The sequence below is a fragment of the Zalophus californianus genome, chromosome 12, assembly GCF_009762305.2.
Source record: "Zalophus californianus isolate mZalCal1 chromosome 12, mZalCal1.pri.v2, whole genome shotgun sequence".
NCBI classification, from domain to species: domain Eukaryota; kingdom Metazoa; phylum Chordata; class Mammalia; order Carnivora; family Otariidae; genus Zalophus; species Zalophus californianus.
The window spans coordinates 101,094,033-101,109,180 of NC_045606.1; the positions used below are offsets into that span (position 1 = coordinate 101,094,033).

The 15,148-nt window shown below is 46.7% G+C and overlaps 2 protein-coding genes across 3 annotated transcripts in view; one reads left to right on the forward strand and one right to left on the reverse strand.

The window, feature by feature from the left end:
- NUB1 (negative regulator of ubiquitin like proteins 1) overlaps positions 1-14,996 on the forward strand; it is a 27,684-nt gene extending 12,688 nt beyond the window's left edge. The window contains exons 8-15 of one of the 2 annotated variants that reach the window (XM_035723229.1): positions 1,545-1,651; positions 6,954-7,140; positions 7,801-7,908; positions 8,646-8,798; positions 10,748-10,894; positions 12,389-12,484; positions 13,170-13,347; positions 13,565-14,996. In XM_035723229.1, the coding sequence (XP_035579122.1) occupies positions 1,545-1,651; positions 6,954-7,140; positions 7,801-7,908; positions 8,646-8,798; positions 10,748-10,894; positions 12,389-12,484; positions 13,170-13,347; positions 13,565-13,743 (1,155 nt within the window). In that variant the 3' untranslated portion in view covers positions 13,744-14,996. The remainder of the gene's footprint in view (positions 1-1,544; positions 1,652-6,953; positions 7,141-7,800; positions 7,909-8,645; positions 8,799-10,747; positions 10,895-12,388; positions 12,485-13,169; positions 13,348-13,564) is intronic. The other variant, XM_035723230.1, reaches the window with a different exon arrangement.
- WDR86 (WD repeat domain 86) overlaps positions 10,910-15,148 on the reverse strand; it is a 27,622-nt gene continuing 23,383 nt past the window's right edge. Inside the window, exon 7 of the mRNA XM_027573313.1 lies at positions 10,910-11,110. Coding sequence (XP_027429114.1) covers positions 11,042-11,110 — 69 coding nt within the window. The 3' untranslated portion in view covers positions 10,910-11,041. The remainder of the gene's footprint in view (positions 11,111-15,148) is intronic.

The following is a 15,148-nucleotide window of genomic DNA, read 5'->3' on the forward strand; positions in this document are numbered from 1 at the left end:
GGGCATGAAATTTGGGAAAAGTCTGACAGGTGATTCTGCCGTCTCCCCTGCCTTCCCGTTCCCTGTTTGCTAATTTGGAATAGGCAGGAGGTGGTTTTGTCTTTGAACGCATCCCAGTGGGTCTTCTCAGCAGCACTGTACAGCTGGGACCCTGAGATTAGTATCTGAGCTGGAGTCCAGTAGCTTCTGATAATGAAGAGCTGTAATGACTGTGGGTCAAGTCAATTTTAATTTTTCTGTCTTTAAAGGACAGGTATGAGTTGGCTTTATTATATGACTTACATTGTTTAAAATGAAGGATTAAAGTTAAGTTTTAATAAGAGAACTTGGTAGCTCTCAGTGGATTGGTGCTTGTTTTTAAAATGTTGGTAATTATTTGCCCACAACTCTCTTGTATTAAATGATGATATCCAGGGGCACCCGGCTGGCTCAGTTGGTGGAGCATGCAACTCTTGATCTCGGGGTTGTAAGTTTGAGCCTCATGTTGGGTGTAGAGATTAATTTAAAAAAATCTTTAAAAAAAAAAATGATATCCAGACTTTTTGGAAAACCTTTACAAGACTGAATTATGTAAAAATTCAAATTTAAATATTGATGAACTTAAAAACATTTTCGGATTGCCCTTTTTTTTAAAGTAAGCTCTCTGCCCAGCCTGGGGCTTGAACTCACAGCCCCAAGATCGAGAATAGCATTCTCTACTGAGGCACCCATGGATTGCCTTTTAAAAATTGTTTTAGGAATACTAGAGTTGACAGATACTTCAGAAAAAAAGTTGATTAAAACTAGAAAGTGAGAGGCGCCTGGATGCCTCAGTCAGTTAAACGTCTGCCTCCGGCTCAGGTCATGACCCCAGGATCCTAGGATCGAGCCCCGTGTCCATGTCCGGCTCAGTGGGGAGTCTGCTTCTCCCTCTCCCTCTGACTCTCCCCCCTGCACTCTCTCTCTCAAATCTTTATTAAAAAAAAAAAACAAACTAGAAAATGAAATGAATGGGGTTTTTTTGTTTGTTTGTTTGTTTTTAAGAGAGAGAGAGAGCATGAGCAGGGGGTGGGGCAGAGACGGGGGTAAAGAGAGACTCCCAGGCAGGCTCTAGCGTGGAGCCTGATGCGGGGCTCAATTTCCCAATCCTGAGACCATGACCTGAGCTGAAACCAAGAGTCAGCTGCTTAACCGACTGGAGCCACCCAGGTGCCCCATGAATGCTTTTTTTCAGAGATAGAAGCGTTACTAGCTACTTTTTTATTTATTCAGTCTTTTTGATACTAGAAATAAATCTAAATCAGCAGATACTAAAATAAACTGACGGAAACAAACGGACAAGTGCTAGTTATGACCCTGTCAGCCACATTAAATTGAGTGCTTGATTTCAACATTGAAATGAAATGAAGCTTTGATTATATTTTTCTTAATTTTCGCTTTTGGATTGAGTTGTGATCTTGGGTTTTTTTTTTTTTAAATCTTTGATTTCTTTAGACTTGATATGCTTTTAATATAATTTGTTTTATTATAAAGTGATTTTTTTTTAAATACATATTTTTTTCTAGGCCCTTATGTTAGCTATGGGATATCATGAGAAGGGCAGAGCTTTCCTGAAAAGAAAAGAATATGGAATAGCCTTGCCATGTCTGTTGGATGCTGACAAATATTTCTGGTAGGCACTTTTGTACTTGGTGAATACCAGTTTTAAGGAAGATAGTCCAGATTACACACAGCACCGTCTTTCCCCCTGTACACTTCAAACTTGAGGTTTTCACCCAAGAGAGTGGTTAATGTGAAGAGAGTAGTTGTGATGTAGACCAGTTTGTGAATTATTTCATCCTTTCAGGTTTCTAATCTCTCTTCCCTGTAAAGAATTTTATAAACATGTATAGCCCGCATGTAGATCTGTCTGTTTTTTGTGCCCTGTTGTCAGCCTGCACTATCTGTCATGCAGACTCCGTCACCTTTTCCTCGGATGGTTTTGGTGTGGATGTTGATGATCATTCCCCAAATCCATTGTTTCATTAGGGGCTGCAAAATAGTGATCCCTTATTTTTCCTTCTGCATTTATTGCTGGGATTCCTCTGAAAAGAAGTATTTTTCCTCATCGGCTATTTGGTTACAGTGAGGTACAGTTTGTACAGAAAGAATAAAATACTTGGTTCTTTCTTCTTATTTTCTTGTTTTCAGAATAAATGAGGTGCTTCCCTAGAATTCTCCAGAGGATGTTGCCAGTGAGGTTTTCTTTCCTTTTTTTTTTTAAGTATCAGTATGAACTCGGATTTTAACACATTTGATGTGTTTCAAACCTCGGTGCTTAAATTGACCATCTGTGGCCAACCAGTGGTTCCTGTCCTGCATCCTTTTGACCTGATCCCAGTGGTGTTCCAGACGCCTCCTGCACGCTTCCTGCCCCAGAGCAGGAATCAGCGGTTTCCCAGGGGCTCCTGATTCCTCTTGATGGGAAATGGTGCCGAGAGACTATAATCCTGGCAGAGGAAACGTTTGAAAAGTAGCCTTGATATTTAAAAATGGTGACAAGTTAACAACTTTAGGGTATTTTCTTTTCCATTTTGATGAATTCCCAAGATATACTGTACACCTGAGGATAAATACAAATGCTTGTAGTTTGCCAGCCGTATTAGCAGCAAGCACCCTTGGGTTTTAAGTGAACAAATCCCAATTTAAACTAACTTAAGCAAGACAGGGGATAGTTGGTGAGGAGGGGGCAAATCTGAAAATAAGCAGAACAAGGGCTTGGTTCCCCTTGGGTTTGCTTACCCCGCTTCTTGGTCTCTGCTGCTGTGCTGCCTTCGTTCTCTTTGGCTGTACGTGGTGCAGGCTCGAAGTTAGGTCCTTCAGACGCAGATGCCTTTTTCATTTCCTTCCATAATGGTTTGTAATTTCTTACGGAAAATTTCAAACATATATAAAAATAAAGATTAGTGTAGTGAATTCCTATGTATTTTATTTTTTTTAAGATTTTGTTTATCTGACAGAGCGAGCACACAAGCAGGGGTGTGGCAGGCAGAGGGAGAGGGAGGAGCAGAGAGCCTGATGCTGGGCTCAATCCTAGGGCCCTGAGATCATGACCTGAGCAGACACTTAACCGAGCCACCCAGGCGCCCTCCTGTGTCCTTCTAACCCAGCTTCAGCGGTTACTGCGACACTGATCGTGATTTGTCTCTGTCAGCCTTTCTCAGTCTTTTTATCCCAGACAGATCCTTGGAGTAATTGTCAGGTCTCCAGGAACCCCTGAGTAAAAATTATTGTATCTTCAGTTCACAGTACATGAACATGTTCAGTAAGTAGTAGATACAACAACCCAGTAATAGTCAGTGTCTCTGTAGAGAATGACATTTTTTTCCTGAAGCCCTCCTTATTCAGGCTGACTTACTAGCATAATTTTAGTGCGAGTTTTTCCTCTTAGTAAAGGAGATCAACTAGCGCAGGTCAGGGATGTGGGTGGAAGAGACTTCAGTTCTGCTTCCTTTCCCACCTCCAAGTAGGCTGAAAGTTCTGACAGAACTTTGTTCTACATCTTGGGGAATGGTATGTAGTATGACCAAGAGTAGTTTTCTTTCCCTGTTTACAACAGAAAGTGGGAATTCTGCTTTGGCCAAGATAGACTAACAGGGACTAGATGTACCCTCTCACCTGAAACAAGTGAAAATGTGGGCAAAGTGTATGAACACTTCAGTTTTCTGGCAGGTTAGGACAGTGATTCCTAAGGTGGGGAAACACAGTAGGGGAGCCCTGTGATTGTTTCTGCTCCCTGCCTAGAAAGTATATAGGCACGAGAAAGCCAGGGGGGGCCTCCTGGTCTCCCTGGAGTTGCAGAAATGGAGCTAGGAATCCCGGGGGGCCAAAGTGCAAGAGGGGAGAGCAGCCTGAGGGAGGAGGTCCAAGAGCTTCAGAAGGTCTCCTTGGAGTATTCTGTTGAGTAACGATCCGCACGTGCATGTGAGGAAACCACCCCATGCAGGGGAGAGCACCACCGGAGAACACCACCACCCGAGAGGAGCAGAGAACAATCTTCAGAGTTCAGAAGGCCAAGAATAATTTGTGCTCCCACCAGCCACAGCAAACTTTTTGATCACGCACGGGGCATCACAGAATTCAGAAGGGTGTTGCCTCAGCAGGAGGGCAAGATTATCTCTAAAGGCTGCTGTGGTCTCACCTGACAAAGCTTAAAAGCAAGCCTTAAAAGGATCACCCTGTTTTTAAGTCACTTAACTGCATCCCAGACAAAGCTCAGTAATATTTATCGCAATACAGAAATATCCAGTCACCAACTAAATATTAACAGTCGTGCAAAGAAGCAAGAAATTCAATCCATAATAAAGAGAAAAATCTAGTCAATGCAAACAGACCCAGGAGTGACACGGAAGATAGAATTCGTCGGCTAGGACATTGAAACAGTTACTATAACCGAATTCTGTACCTTCTGGAAGGTAGAGGAAGGATGGAGTATGTTAAATAGATGTGGAACGTCCACCAAAGAGCCCCACTGGAATCGCAGAGATGAGAAACACAGTGTCTGAGGCGAAGGGCACTGGGTGGAATTCAGTGCAGATTGGACACCACAGAAGAAAAGATGGGTATATCCGAAGATGGGGCAATAGAAATGGTCCAACAGGAAACTGAAAAGACAAAAATAAAAAAAATGGACACAACAGCCAGAGATTATAAGGCAGTTTCAGATGACCCGATATATGGATAATTATAGTCCCTGAAGAAGGAGGCAGCTGGGCCCCCACACAAAAATCTTAAGGAATAATAGCCACAATTTTTCCCAGTTTGATGAAAATTGTAAACCCCCAGATGAAAGAACCGTAATGAGTCCCAAGTACAACACCACACGGAGGCGCACTGCAATCCAATTCCTTCAAGCCAGTGATTGAAAGTGACTTCTTAGTCAACCTTCCCTGAAAAGAAAAATGGAGATACGTTAAGCTTAGCTTGCCTTTCTTGAAATTGGTATCTTTATTTTACGTAAAAATTTAAAACTCATAAGGCAAATAGAATACATTTCTGTTAATTAACTGACTTCAGCCCAAGTGGGATTTAATTTTTCTAAAGCTAGGCTCAGTAGGCTTAATTTAAATAAATGTTGCTCATTTATTTTATTTTTTTATTTTAATTAATGTTTTTAACATGAAAACTTATTGACCCTTGAGTGTGAAAACTACTAAAACCATAAGCCAAGGCAGTCTTAATAAAAATATACTCTAAGATACAATTTTATACAAGGCCTTAACATTTTGTTTTTTTCTGAGTGACATGATCAGGTTCAAATACAGGCCTAATAGTTTCAAAATTATTAACTATAAATGTTGATTTTGTGATCCCTTGTATAGGCCTCTACCTGAATAGGAAATGTTTTTGAAACTAAAAGAATGACATGTCCTTCGCTAGTCTGAGACCTGTGCTTGCTTTTATGCTGCACTGTAGTCCCTGCTGGACTGAACTTGCACATGATTCTGTTTTTACCTGAAATGAGGCAGTTTCTGTCCTTGCTCTTCATGCATATTAAACACAAATGAGCCTGCACGCACAGGTAGGGCATCGAAAACGGTGGCAAAATGTCTCCTGCTTTCTCAGGGACAGCAGGATCATCTTCTATCACAGAAACAGGAGTCTAGAATGTAAGATCAGACCACGGTCCACAGAGTTTTTCCTCCTCCTTAAAGGCAAGTTCTCAGGCTGAGCAGGCAGTTCAGAGACACTGCCCCCTGCCCAGGCACGGACCTGTGTGTGTGCATGTGTATAAAATATAGAGGGCACCTTGCACAACCTTCACAAAGGGTAGAAACAGTGAGAGAAAGATACGGCAAATGACTGAAAAGCCTGCTCTGGTGTATTTCTCCCGCATCCCAGTAGACTGTCCCACTCAGGATCCTGCTTCACAGTGTAAATGACACCATCATGTTCCTTTGGGTTTTTTTTTTTTTGTTTTTTTCCAAGCGGATTCGATAGGCAAGGTGGGAAGCTTGAGGGCATGTAGGTTTTGCAGTTTTATACAAGAGTGGTCTTATCCTTAATAGAATACCCATGAAAACAAACAGGCAAGATCTTTCAAATTTGTTCCAAATGTTTTCCTTTTTTGTTGACAAAGTTCCGTCTTGAGGTCTAGGTATGCATTATGAATTTCTAAAGATCACATTTTGAAAGCAGAATAAATAAGCTTGGTGTCCATCTTTGCCAACATTCCATTGTCTTGTCTTCCCCCCTCCCTGGAGCTGGGGGTAGCTACAGAGTGGCCTTTAGCCTGCACCTGGGCCCCCAGCTCAGCTAAGCATTTAGACCTGGCATTTTCTGGATTGTTTTTCCTCCCAGCTTGACTGTGATTGGACGGGAATGCCTTGTTTTCATCAGTTGAGGCATTAACAGTAAGTAGTGATGGGGGCGGGGGTGGTCTTTAAAGCATTGTTTCTCAACTTTGGCTGTACATTAGAATCACCCAGGGAGATTTTCAAAAGACAATATCCAGGCCCTATCTCCAGAGGTTTCTGTTATAATTTGGTGTAGATGGGGTCTCAGCACCAGTGTGACCCAAAAAGAAAAAAAAATTCCTCACTTCCAGGTGATTCTGATTTGCACTCAGGGCTGGAAACCTTTGCTTTAAGCCATGGCCTCCTCATGTTTGCTGACCTCATGTTTTCTGACACAGTGATGCCAATTTCCACTTCCTGCTGAACCTCCTTCCCAGCAGGCGTAGCAAGGGTGTGTTTATGCCCCCCCCGCCCCCGGGGGGGTGGTGGTATTAAACTGTTATCCCTGAGCCCTAACTGCTTTTTTCCCATTGGGAGGATTCTGATTATAAATAGAGCTCCCTTCGTAAACATTGGGGTCTGTGCTGTGGAATAGTCAGTCTTTGGGAATACAGCAAAACCTGGGAAGGACTTCCAGTAATCCACAAAAAGGGTTTTAATGCTCCTTTTCTGTGATGTCATTTCCTTTGGCTCCCCCAGTGAGTGTTGCAGGGAGCTGCTGGGTACGGTAGATAACTATGCGGTGCTCCAGCTGGATATAGTGTGGTGTTACTTCCGCTTGGAACAACTGGAATGCCTTGACGATGCAGAAAAAAAATTAAACTTGGCTCAGAAATGCTTTAAGAATTGTTACGGAGAAAACCACCAGAGACTGGTCCACATAAAAGTATGTTACTGTAATTTGTTTTATGTATTATTGAGCCCATTTTCTACCACTTGAGTTTATTCCTGTTAAAAAATTTAGACTGCTGCCAAAAGGTGATTTGATAGTAGTGTGCACGGTGCTCTTTCTAAGCTCTCCTCTAAGGGGATTGTGAAATGTGTTACAAGTTGGGCTGTTAACTTTGGTCTGTGCAGTGCTTAGCTGGAGGAACACAGTTTTCCAGCCCTAGAACCCTGCTGATGATCACCCCGACCAAGAGAGCTGGTCTCATGGAAGATTTAAGTGCAGAAAAAATAGGCCTTTTGAATGGTAACAGTTGACATGAGTGAATCACAGCTCAAGAGCTGTGTCATCAGAATTCTGCTTGGAAATTTCAGGGCAGCATAAAACATCCCAGGTTTGGGTTTCTGCATACTTCTTTTCTGACCAGAAGGACCACTGTCCTGGGTGCCTGGACACAGGTGTTCTGGCACCACTTCTTCCTTGTGGGACAGGGGGTGCCCTTGTCCTCTAGGATCTCTACTTTTGCCCTCAGCAGTAAGGGAAGATCTAAACATTGTAGGGATGCCCCCGTAGAGATGAAGGGAATTACAAGTGTGAATGTTATAGATCTGTAATTAGAAATAAGACAGTTTTATCCTTTTTCCCCCCCAATAATTTTAGGGGAACTGTGGGAAAGAGAAGGTATTGTTTTTAAGACTTTACTTGCTTCAAGGTATCCGAAATTATCACAGTGGAAATGGCGAAGAGGCTCGTGACTATCTCAACAAGGTAAGAAAATGAATACTCCAAAGTTGTAGCCATTTTTTTCATCCCCAAACATTTCAGTATTTCATCAAGTCAGTCGTTTGTGACTAGTGAGGAACATGCATCTGTCCCCCGTGCCTTCTGCCTCACACACGCCAGAACCATACTTGTATTTGTTAGGGTGCAGGTGAGATGCTGTAATGAGGAAACCTCAAAAAGACAGTGACTTTACTTGGCTGCCAGTTTCCATGTCTCATCTAGCAGCGTAGAGGCGAGCTGCTCGGCTACCTGTGTGTGGCAGCCACTCCTCTTCCAGCCAGCAGAGGGGGCAAGAGAGAGAGTCCCAGGCCGCCTCTGGAAGGACCAGAAGTTGGGGGGCTGTCACTCCTGCTACAGGCCACTGGCCTACACTTAACCACCTAGCTACACCCAGTTGCAGGAGATGGTGAAGAATGCCATGTACACAGCTCAAATTCAGGGGATTTGATTACAAAAACGGAACAGATAGTGGATACCAGCCCCTCCCATAATACTCAGCCTGTTTCCTTCTGTTACGTTATGATACATCACGTGGGCAGAGTGGTGTCTGTATTCTTTTTGAGCTAGTTGCTAATAAGCAGAGTTCAGAGTTTTTCTCTAAAAATCTGATACATCGTAATTCCCATTGGGTATAAGCTTATTTTTTTCGGGTTTTAGCTTTGTGTTAAGCTTTAATGTTGTTAAAGTTACATGATTCCTGTATTTTTTTTTCTTGTCTGTAGGCACTTCAACTCTTTAAAGAGCTATATATTGATCCATCAAAAGTTCACAATCTGTTGCAGTTGGGGTTTACTGCCCAGGAGGCCCGGCTTGGCCTGAGGGCATGTGACGGGAACGTGGACCACGCGGCGGCCCACATTACCAACCGCAGAGAGGTACCTTAACGTGCTCTCAGCGACACTGGGTCTCGGCTTTTGCGTAGGTGTGAAACTTGAGGAATAGTAAGCCTGTTTCCAAAACGCTATAGCTCTTGGGTATGAAAGAAGAGAAAAATATTGTTCTGTGGTGGTTATAATCACAAGGAGCTCCTTATACTTCAGATTGGAAAGAAACAGGAGGAATTTGTCTTTTTTAATTGCATTAATTTTCAGGCAGTGCAGTTTCCTTCGTTTTCTTTCCTGCCGTGGTGGCTGTAGCTCATAAGTACATTATCCAAGTAGCCTGTCTGTGCATGTCTCCTCTCTCCCTCTCTCTCTCTTCACCGTGGTAGATTTCTGGAAACCATTTTAAAGGGGGGCTTTGTTTTCCCATGGAGCCATTGTTACAGTTTGGGACGGCATTCTCAGCTAGAAACATGAGTCAAGTCACAGGAACAATTAACATTATGAAAGCAGAGGTACAAAACTACAGTCATTTGAAACAATTACAAATAAGTAGATTAAAAAAAACTTTATAGATTTTGGAGTTGGAGGACCTGTTACCATATCTAATGATGCTGCGTTTACAGTACAAGAGCTGAGGTCGAGAGAGAATTAATGATGCGGTACTGAGAAGTGGAGCCGCTGTGTTCTCCGAGAAGTCGTACCGATTTTCTCGCAAGCCCTTTCTAGCCGTAAACCCCAGTCATGGAAGTCTCCGCCGCCGCCTCCACTGCATAGCGCAGTGCGGTACCCCATCCTCCGCCCCGTCGGTTTTATTTGTCCAGTTTCTAGTGTAGAGGGAAACATCAGAAAAAGTCCTTTTCTCCTGTGTCTCTACATGATTAAAAGGAGGGCGGCCTAGACATTCGTACTTAGAGGAACAGTACTTCAAGGCTCCGACTTTGTGTCAGATCCGGGTGCGATGAAACCTGAGCCCGGTGTCTGCTGGCCGGCAACACTGTTGTGTGTGTGAATGTTCTGCACGTTTCTTTCGGACTATAAATGGAAGAGCTGAAATCGGAAGCAGAGGGTGGGGCAGGGGAAAGGCAGCTTACACGGCGGGTAGGTGAGAATCCAAGTCGAAATGCGAGTGGTACGGAATCACTTCGCTGGCCTGTGTGGTTGGGTAGTGGGCAGGACAAGGGCAGCCTGGGGACGTTGGGGGCCAGGGTGTTGGGACCCTGAGATCATGACCTGAAATCAAGAGTTGGACACTTAACTGACTGAACCACCCAGGTGCCCCCAAAATCCAGTTTTTTAAATGACATTTGTTTTTAAAGCAAATTCTTAACTCTCCTGATTGGGGTTGGGTTGGGAGAGAAGAGGCTAGAACCCTTTGTAGCTCTTCTCAGGCTCTTGCAGCAACAGAAGGCACTTCTGAGACTCAGGGTCAAGAACTGTGGGATTAGATGATCTTTGTCTCCTGACATTGAGCATTCTGGAGGTTTTAAACAGTCTCATAGGGCCTAGGAGGCACCTGGAGTGGGGTGGGTAGATCTGCAGCTTTGGTATCACCCAGGACGCTGCCCCCCGTCACCATCCAGACTCCACATTTTAACAAGATCCCCAGGAATTAACCAGGGGCCAAGAAGGCCTCCCAGCCATGCAGGAAGCTCCTCTACCCCGTCCCTAGAAGAGGGTCCGTCCACTTCTCTGGCCTGGCAGCGATGAGCTCCCTGGTTCTGAGTAGCCTGTTCGGGTGCTGGGTGGTGGTCACTGAGAGGCGCACTCCTCCTGCCGTGGCCCTCTGAGAGGTCTCCAGCTCCCGCTGGCCTGCCCCAGGAGCAGCGCCAGGCCCCCTGCCCTTGCAGCCCTCGTGCTGTTGATTGGCCCGAGGAGAGGTTCATCCCCCTTCTTTTGTTTTTCACTTTGCCTGGCAGCCCCAAGAATCCTACAGACCAGAGATTGAGCAGGCTTCTTACAGAATCTCAGTCTCCAGCTCTGTGACTGTTTTTTTCCTAAAGGAATTGGCCCAAATAAGGAAAGAGGAAAAAGAGAAGAAAAGACGTCGGCTGGAGAACATCAATTCTTTGAAAGGAATGGGTTACTCTGCTCACGCAGCCAAGCAGGCCCTGCATCAGGCCAGTGGGAACCTGGATGAAGCCCTGAAGGTAGCGCCCCCCCCCCCCCCGCCCTGCCCTGAGGACCCCTGCTTGTGGGCCAAGGGGCCCCTCCTTCACTTACGCTCCTCTCCAGTGTCCTTCCGTGGTGTGTGGATCCCCACTGCCGGGGCCTTTCTCCTCAGTTCCGGTTTAGACCTAAGGGTCAGTCTCTTGTTCTCGAACCCAGTGATGGAGCCAGAATGGCAGAGCCCACGGGGCAGAACTCTGTAAGGTTTCCGTTTGCGACACCAAGAGTTTAGCAGTGATGTGGAGGAAGAGAATAGTGATGAAAATTTTAGTATAGTTTTCTTTTAATTAAAATGTTTTGTTTGAATATCGTTTTATTTATTGATTCAGTCAGTACATGTTGCCTCAGGGAGCCTACAGAGTACTGGGGAGACGGAACAAAGTGGAGGAAAGGCCGCCGTGTGGGAGCACAGCACGTGGGGGGCGGGGGGCAGCTGAGTTGTGGAGGCCGGCAAGCGGGGTGCCTCTCCGAGCAGACACAGGGCAGCATGGGGGTGGAGGCGCAAGGGAGCGGGCACCCAGGGGAGCGGCCCGGGCTGTGCTTGCTGGGGCCAGGGGCCAGGTGGGCAGGGGTCCCCTTGTTTGCCCTGCTGAGGAGTTCATACTGGAACCTGCAAGCAGCGACGACCTGCCCTACCTTTGCCTTTTCTTCTCAAGACCTCCTGTCCATTCCTCAGAAGTTTCCACAAGTAAATGTTTATGTTTATATATTTACATACACACACACACACACACACACACACACACACACACACACACACACACATAAATTGTATATTTATAAACGGATTTGAGTACCTAGTTTGGCTTCCTGTGTCGGAACAGTATAAGGGCAGGAAGTTCTGCCCGCATTGGGGGACTGATGAGGCTCCACCGTAAGTTTGACCACACGAGTCGCACCATGACACATGCCACCCATCTAGAAGTCTGTAAAGGGACGTTTCCCAGAGGGTTTGTGAGGCTAAGAGAAGGTATCCTGTGATACAAAAATCAAGGGTAAAAAAGCTCTGCTCTCCTTGACATTTTAAATCTAGCTCATGACACTCTCCAAAGAGAAATGACACGGGTCAGCCCTGCAGGGCCTGAGCAGCTTTTGTTTAGCACCCCGCGTGACCTGTCGCCCTGGGGGCGGAGCTCTGACACAGGGTCTGTTTTCTTGGTTTCTTTCCACCCGCTCACTCTCGCTTCTTCTCGCCCCTTCCTGCTTCCTCAGAGGGGATCTTTTGTCCAGCTCATCTTGCTCCTCCTTCAGACCTCAGCTCCGATGTTCCCTTTGCAGGAAGCCGCCTTTGAACACCAGCACCCCCACCCCGCCCCTGGGCTCGGGGCCCCTTTTCTCTGCTTCCTTCACACCCTTTGCCTGGCGCCCCCCAGCGCCCTACCCTTGTCTCCTGCTGTGTCACCTGTGGTTGTGTCTGCCGAGCACCGAGTAGGTGAGCAGGTGTGAGTGAGGAGTAAATTCCTGTGTGTTTTTAGATTCTTCTTAGTAATCCTCAGATGTGGTGGTTAAACGATTCAGATCCTGAAACCAACAACCATCAAGAAGGTCCTTCCCAGGAAAACATTGACCAGGTGAGTGAGGGTGTGTTTGTGCCCCTCCCCCTGTACAGCTTGTGTGTGGCCGGGGGTGGGGGTGGGGGCTGGGTGACAAGGCTGGCAGCAGGACAGGGCTGCAGGCTGACTCCCACCCACCGTAGGAGGCCAGCCAAGCCCGTGGCCGGCGATTGGTGGAAGGCGAGCAGGAGGTCTTTGCTTCGAGAGTAGGAAATAGGAGAGCAACTGCAAGTTCTCTCTGTGGCTTTTCTCCTCTCTCATGCAACGGTACTTTACCCACCAGCCCCAGCCGCTGCCGCTTTCAGCGCGCTTCCCCGCTGGTGACCTAAAAGCACGTCACCGTGGTGCCTCTGTCCACGTCTCCCTCCCCCGTCAGCGCACCGAGCGTGTTGTGACTGCCTTGCTAAAGGCCCTAGTCACCAGGAGGAGCATGTCCTGTTGGCCCACAAGCCCATTGCCTTTTTGGGAGGCCTGGGCACGGGCACGTTGGGCTCAGTCTTCCTCGATCCTTCTCAGGTGGCGCCGGGTACACGCTGTGCGCTCAAGAGCAGTGTGACAGGAGGCTGGTGCCATCTGCATGCCACCGGTTAGACACGTATTGCCTGCAGGGCTGTCCTCGCTGGCCGGGGGTGGACTGGAGAGCTGCACGTGGGTCAGCCCCCGCCCCCCCCCCCCCCCCCCCCCCCCTCGTGTTCTCCCCTAGCTGGTGTACATGGGCTTCGATGCAGTGGCAGCCGGCGCTGCCCTGAGAGTGTTCAGGGGAAATGTGCAGCTGGCCGCTCAGACCCTGGCCCACAACGGGGGGAGTCTTCCTCCTGACCTACAGCTCGCGGCGGAAGACGCTTCCTCAACACCGTCCACATCCCCTTCCGATTCCGCAGGTAGGTCTGGGCTCTCTGAAATCCGAATTGAGAGCGGCCTGCTAGCCGGGAGTGGCCGCGGGAGAAGGGCCTGCCCTCCCGGGTGCGGGCGCTGGTCTGCGCGGCGCGGCGCGGCCTTGGGGACATGGACGTGGGTCAGCTCCGTCTTTCTGTGGCGTTTTCTCCTCCTTCTGCTCTTCTCCCCTTACTCAGCTATGACCACACTATTCCGTCGCAGGTACCTCTAGTGCCTCAACAGATGAAGATATGGAGACAGAAGCCGTCAATGAAATACTGGAAGATATTCCAGAACATGAAGAAGACTATCTTGACTCCACTCTGGAAGATGAAGAAATTATTATTGCAGAGTACTTATCCTATGTAGAAAATATAAAGTCAGCAACAAAGAAAAACTGAATAATGAGCAGAAATAAGTACCGAGTTTCTGCTTATAAATTCTATCATTATGAAAAGTCGAATGCAGGTCTTTTTTTTTTCCCTCTTTTTATCTGATTTTGCTGCAAGAGTGCTTCCTCCTTGGGTGTAGGAGGGGTGGGCAGGGAGCAGGGGCTCCTGTGAGGGGGAGAGGAGGCTGGGGGAGGGGTGGGGTGCCAGTCCCCAGTGCTGGCCTCGGGGAAGGAGCTGCCTCTGGCCTGGTCCTCTCCCTGGCAGCCTTCACATGCTGCAGCCCTAACAGGTCTTCCCCGCTTGGTTTCTTTTCACCCGGAAATGGGAAGGGCAGTTACTTCTGGAGAATAGGGTGGCCCCTGGGGAAGGTCTCCAGGAAGAGCTAATGGGGAGGGGAAGCATCCAGATCCATCTCCTCCTCATTTTGCGCGGCTCTCCTGCCCTTCTGAGTTCACTGCCGAGCTCTTCTTGCCTCCCGTGATGCAGCTCTGCCTTCCTGCTTCGGCCTCACTGGCCCATCCCCTAAAATGTCCTTTAAATCTGCAACCATTCCTAGCGCTTTGGGGGCCTAAAGATGAGGCATCAGCTACAGTAGCCGTACCAAATTGTGGCCGGCTGGAAATCAGTGTTCTGTACTCTTAGTTTAGTAAAATGTGTATTTGAAATTCAAGGTTGAAGTTGAGAATTTATAGCTGTTCAAAATTCTTTACAAAAATAGTCTTTTATTAAATGGGAAAGTCTTAAATGCTAACCAAAGCAATTAATTTTTAATTAGCATTTTCAGACGCTGTGCTGTCATATTAAACTCACTGCTCGCTGAGGTATCTATCAGAGAGTAAGATCTATTTTCTCCAGATTTGTGGGTTTTTTTTGTCATACCTGTGTCACAGAAGACTATTTCTAAAGGTATGTAGTTAGCCTCTTAGTGGCCCAGATAAGCACTCTCAGTGTGCGGTACGTTCCTCTGGAGATGTGTGTTCAGGGAAAGCTGGGTCCAGCCCCAGGACGTGGCAGGCAGCAGCAGGGTGCTGAATCAAGTGTGTGTTCCTGACCCTCTTCCTGCCCTTCCAGAAGTCACTGGAAGCTCCTGCGACGGAGGGCACATGGTCACATTGCTGCCGTCAAGGGGCTGAAATGCTTTGACTTTTTCACTAATCATTTTCGTAAAGCTTGAACGGCAGTCCGGTTTGAATGGGTGGGAATCTTTTCTGTCATTTTTAAAATGGATGATACAAATGGAAATAAAAGGCGGAAAATATATTCAAAAATTGTCAGCCTAACTTTGCAATAAGTTGCTCAAACTCCTAAACCGTTCTAAGTATTGAAAATGTCTGGGTGTCTATAGAGCTTCATTTGGATTCAAGATGTGTGCTTGCATATGGCATTCTGTGAAGAAACCAAAAGAAACATCGAT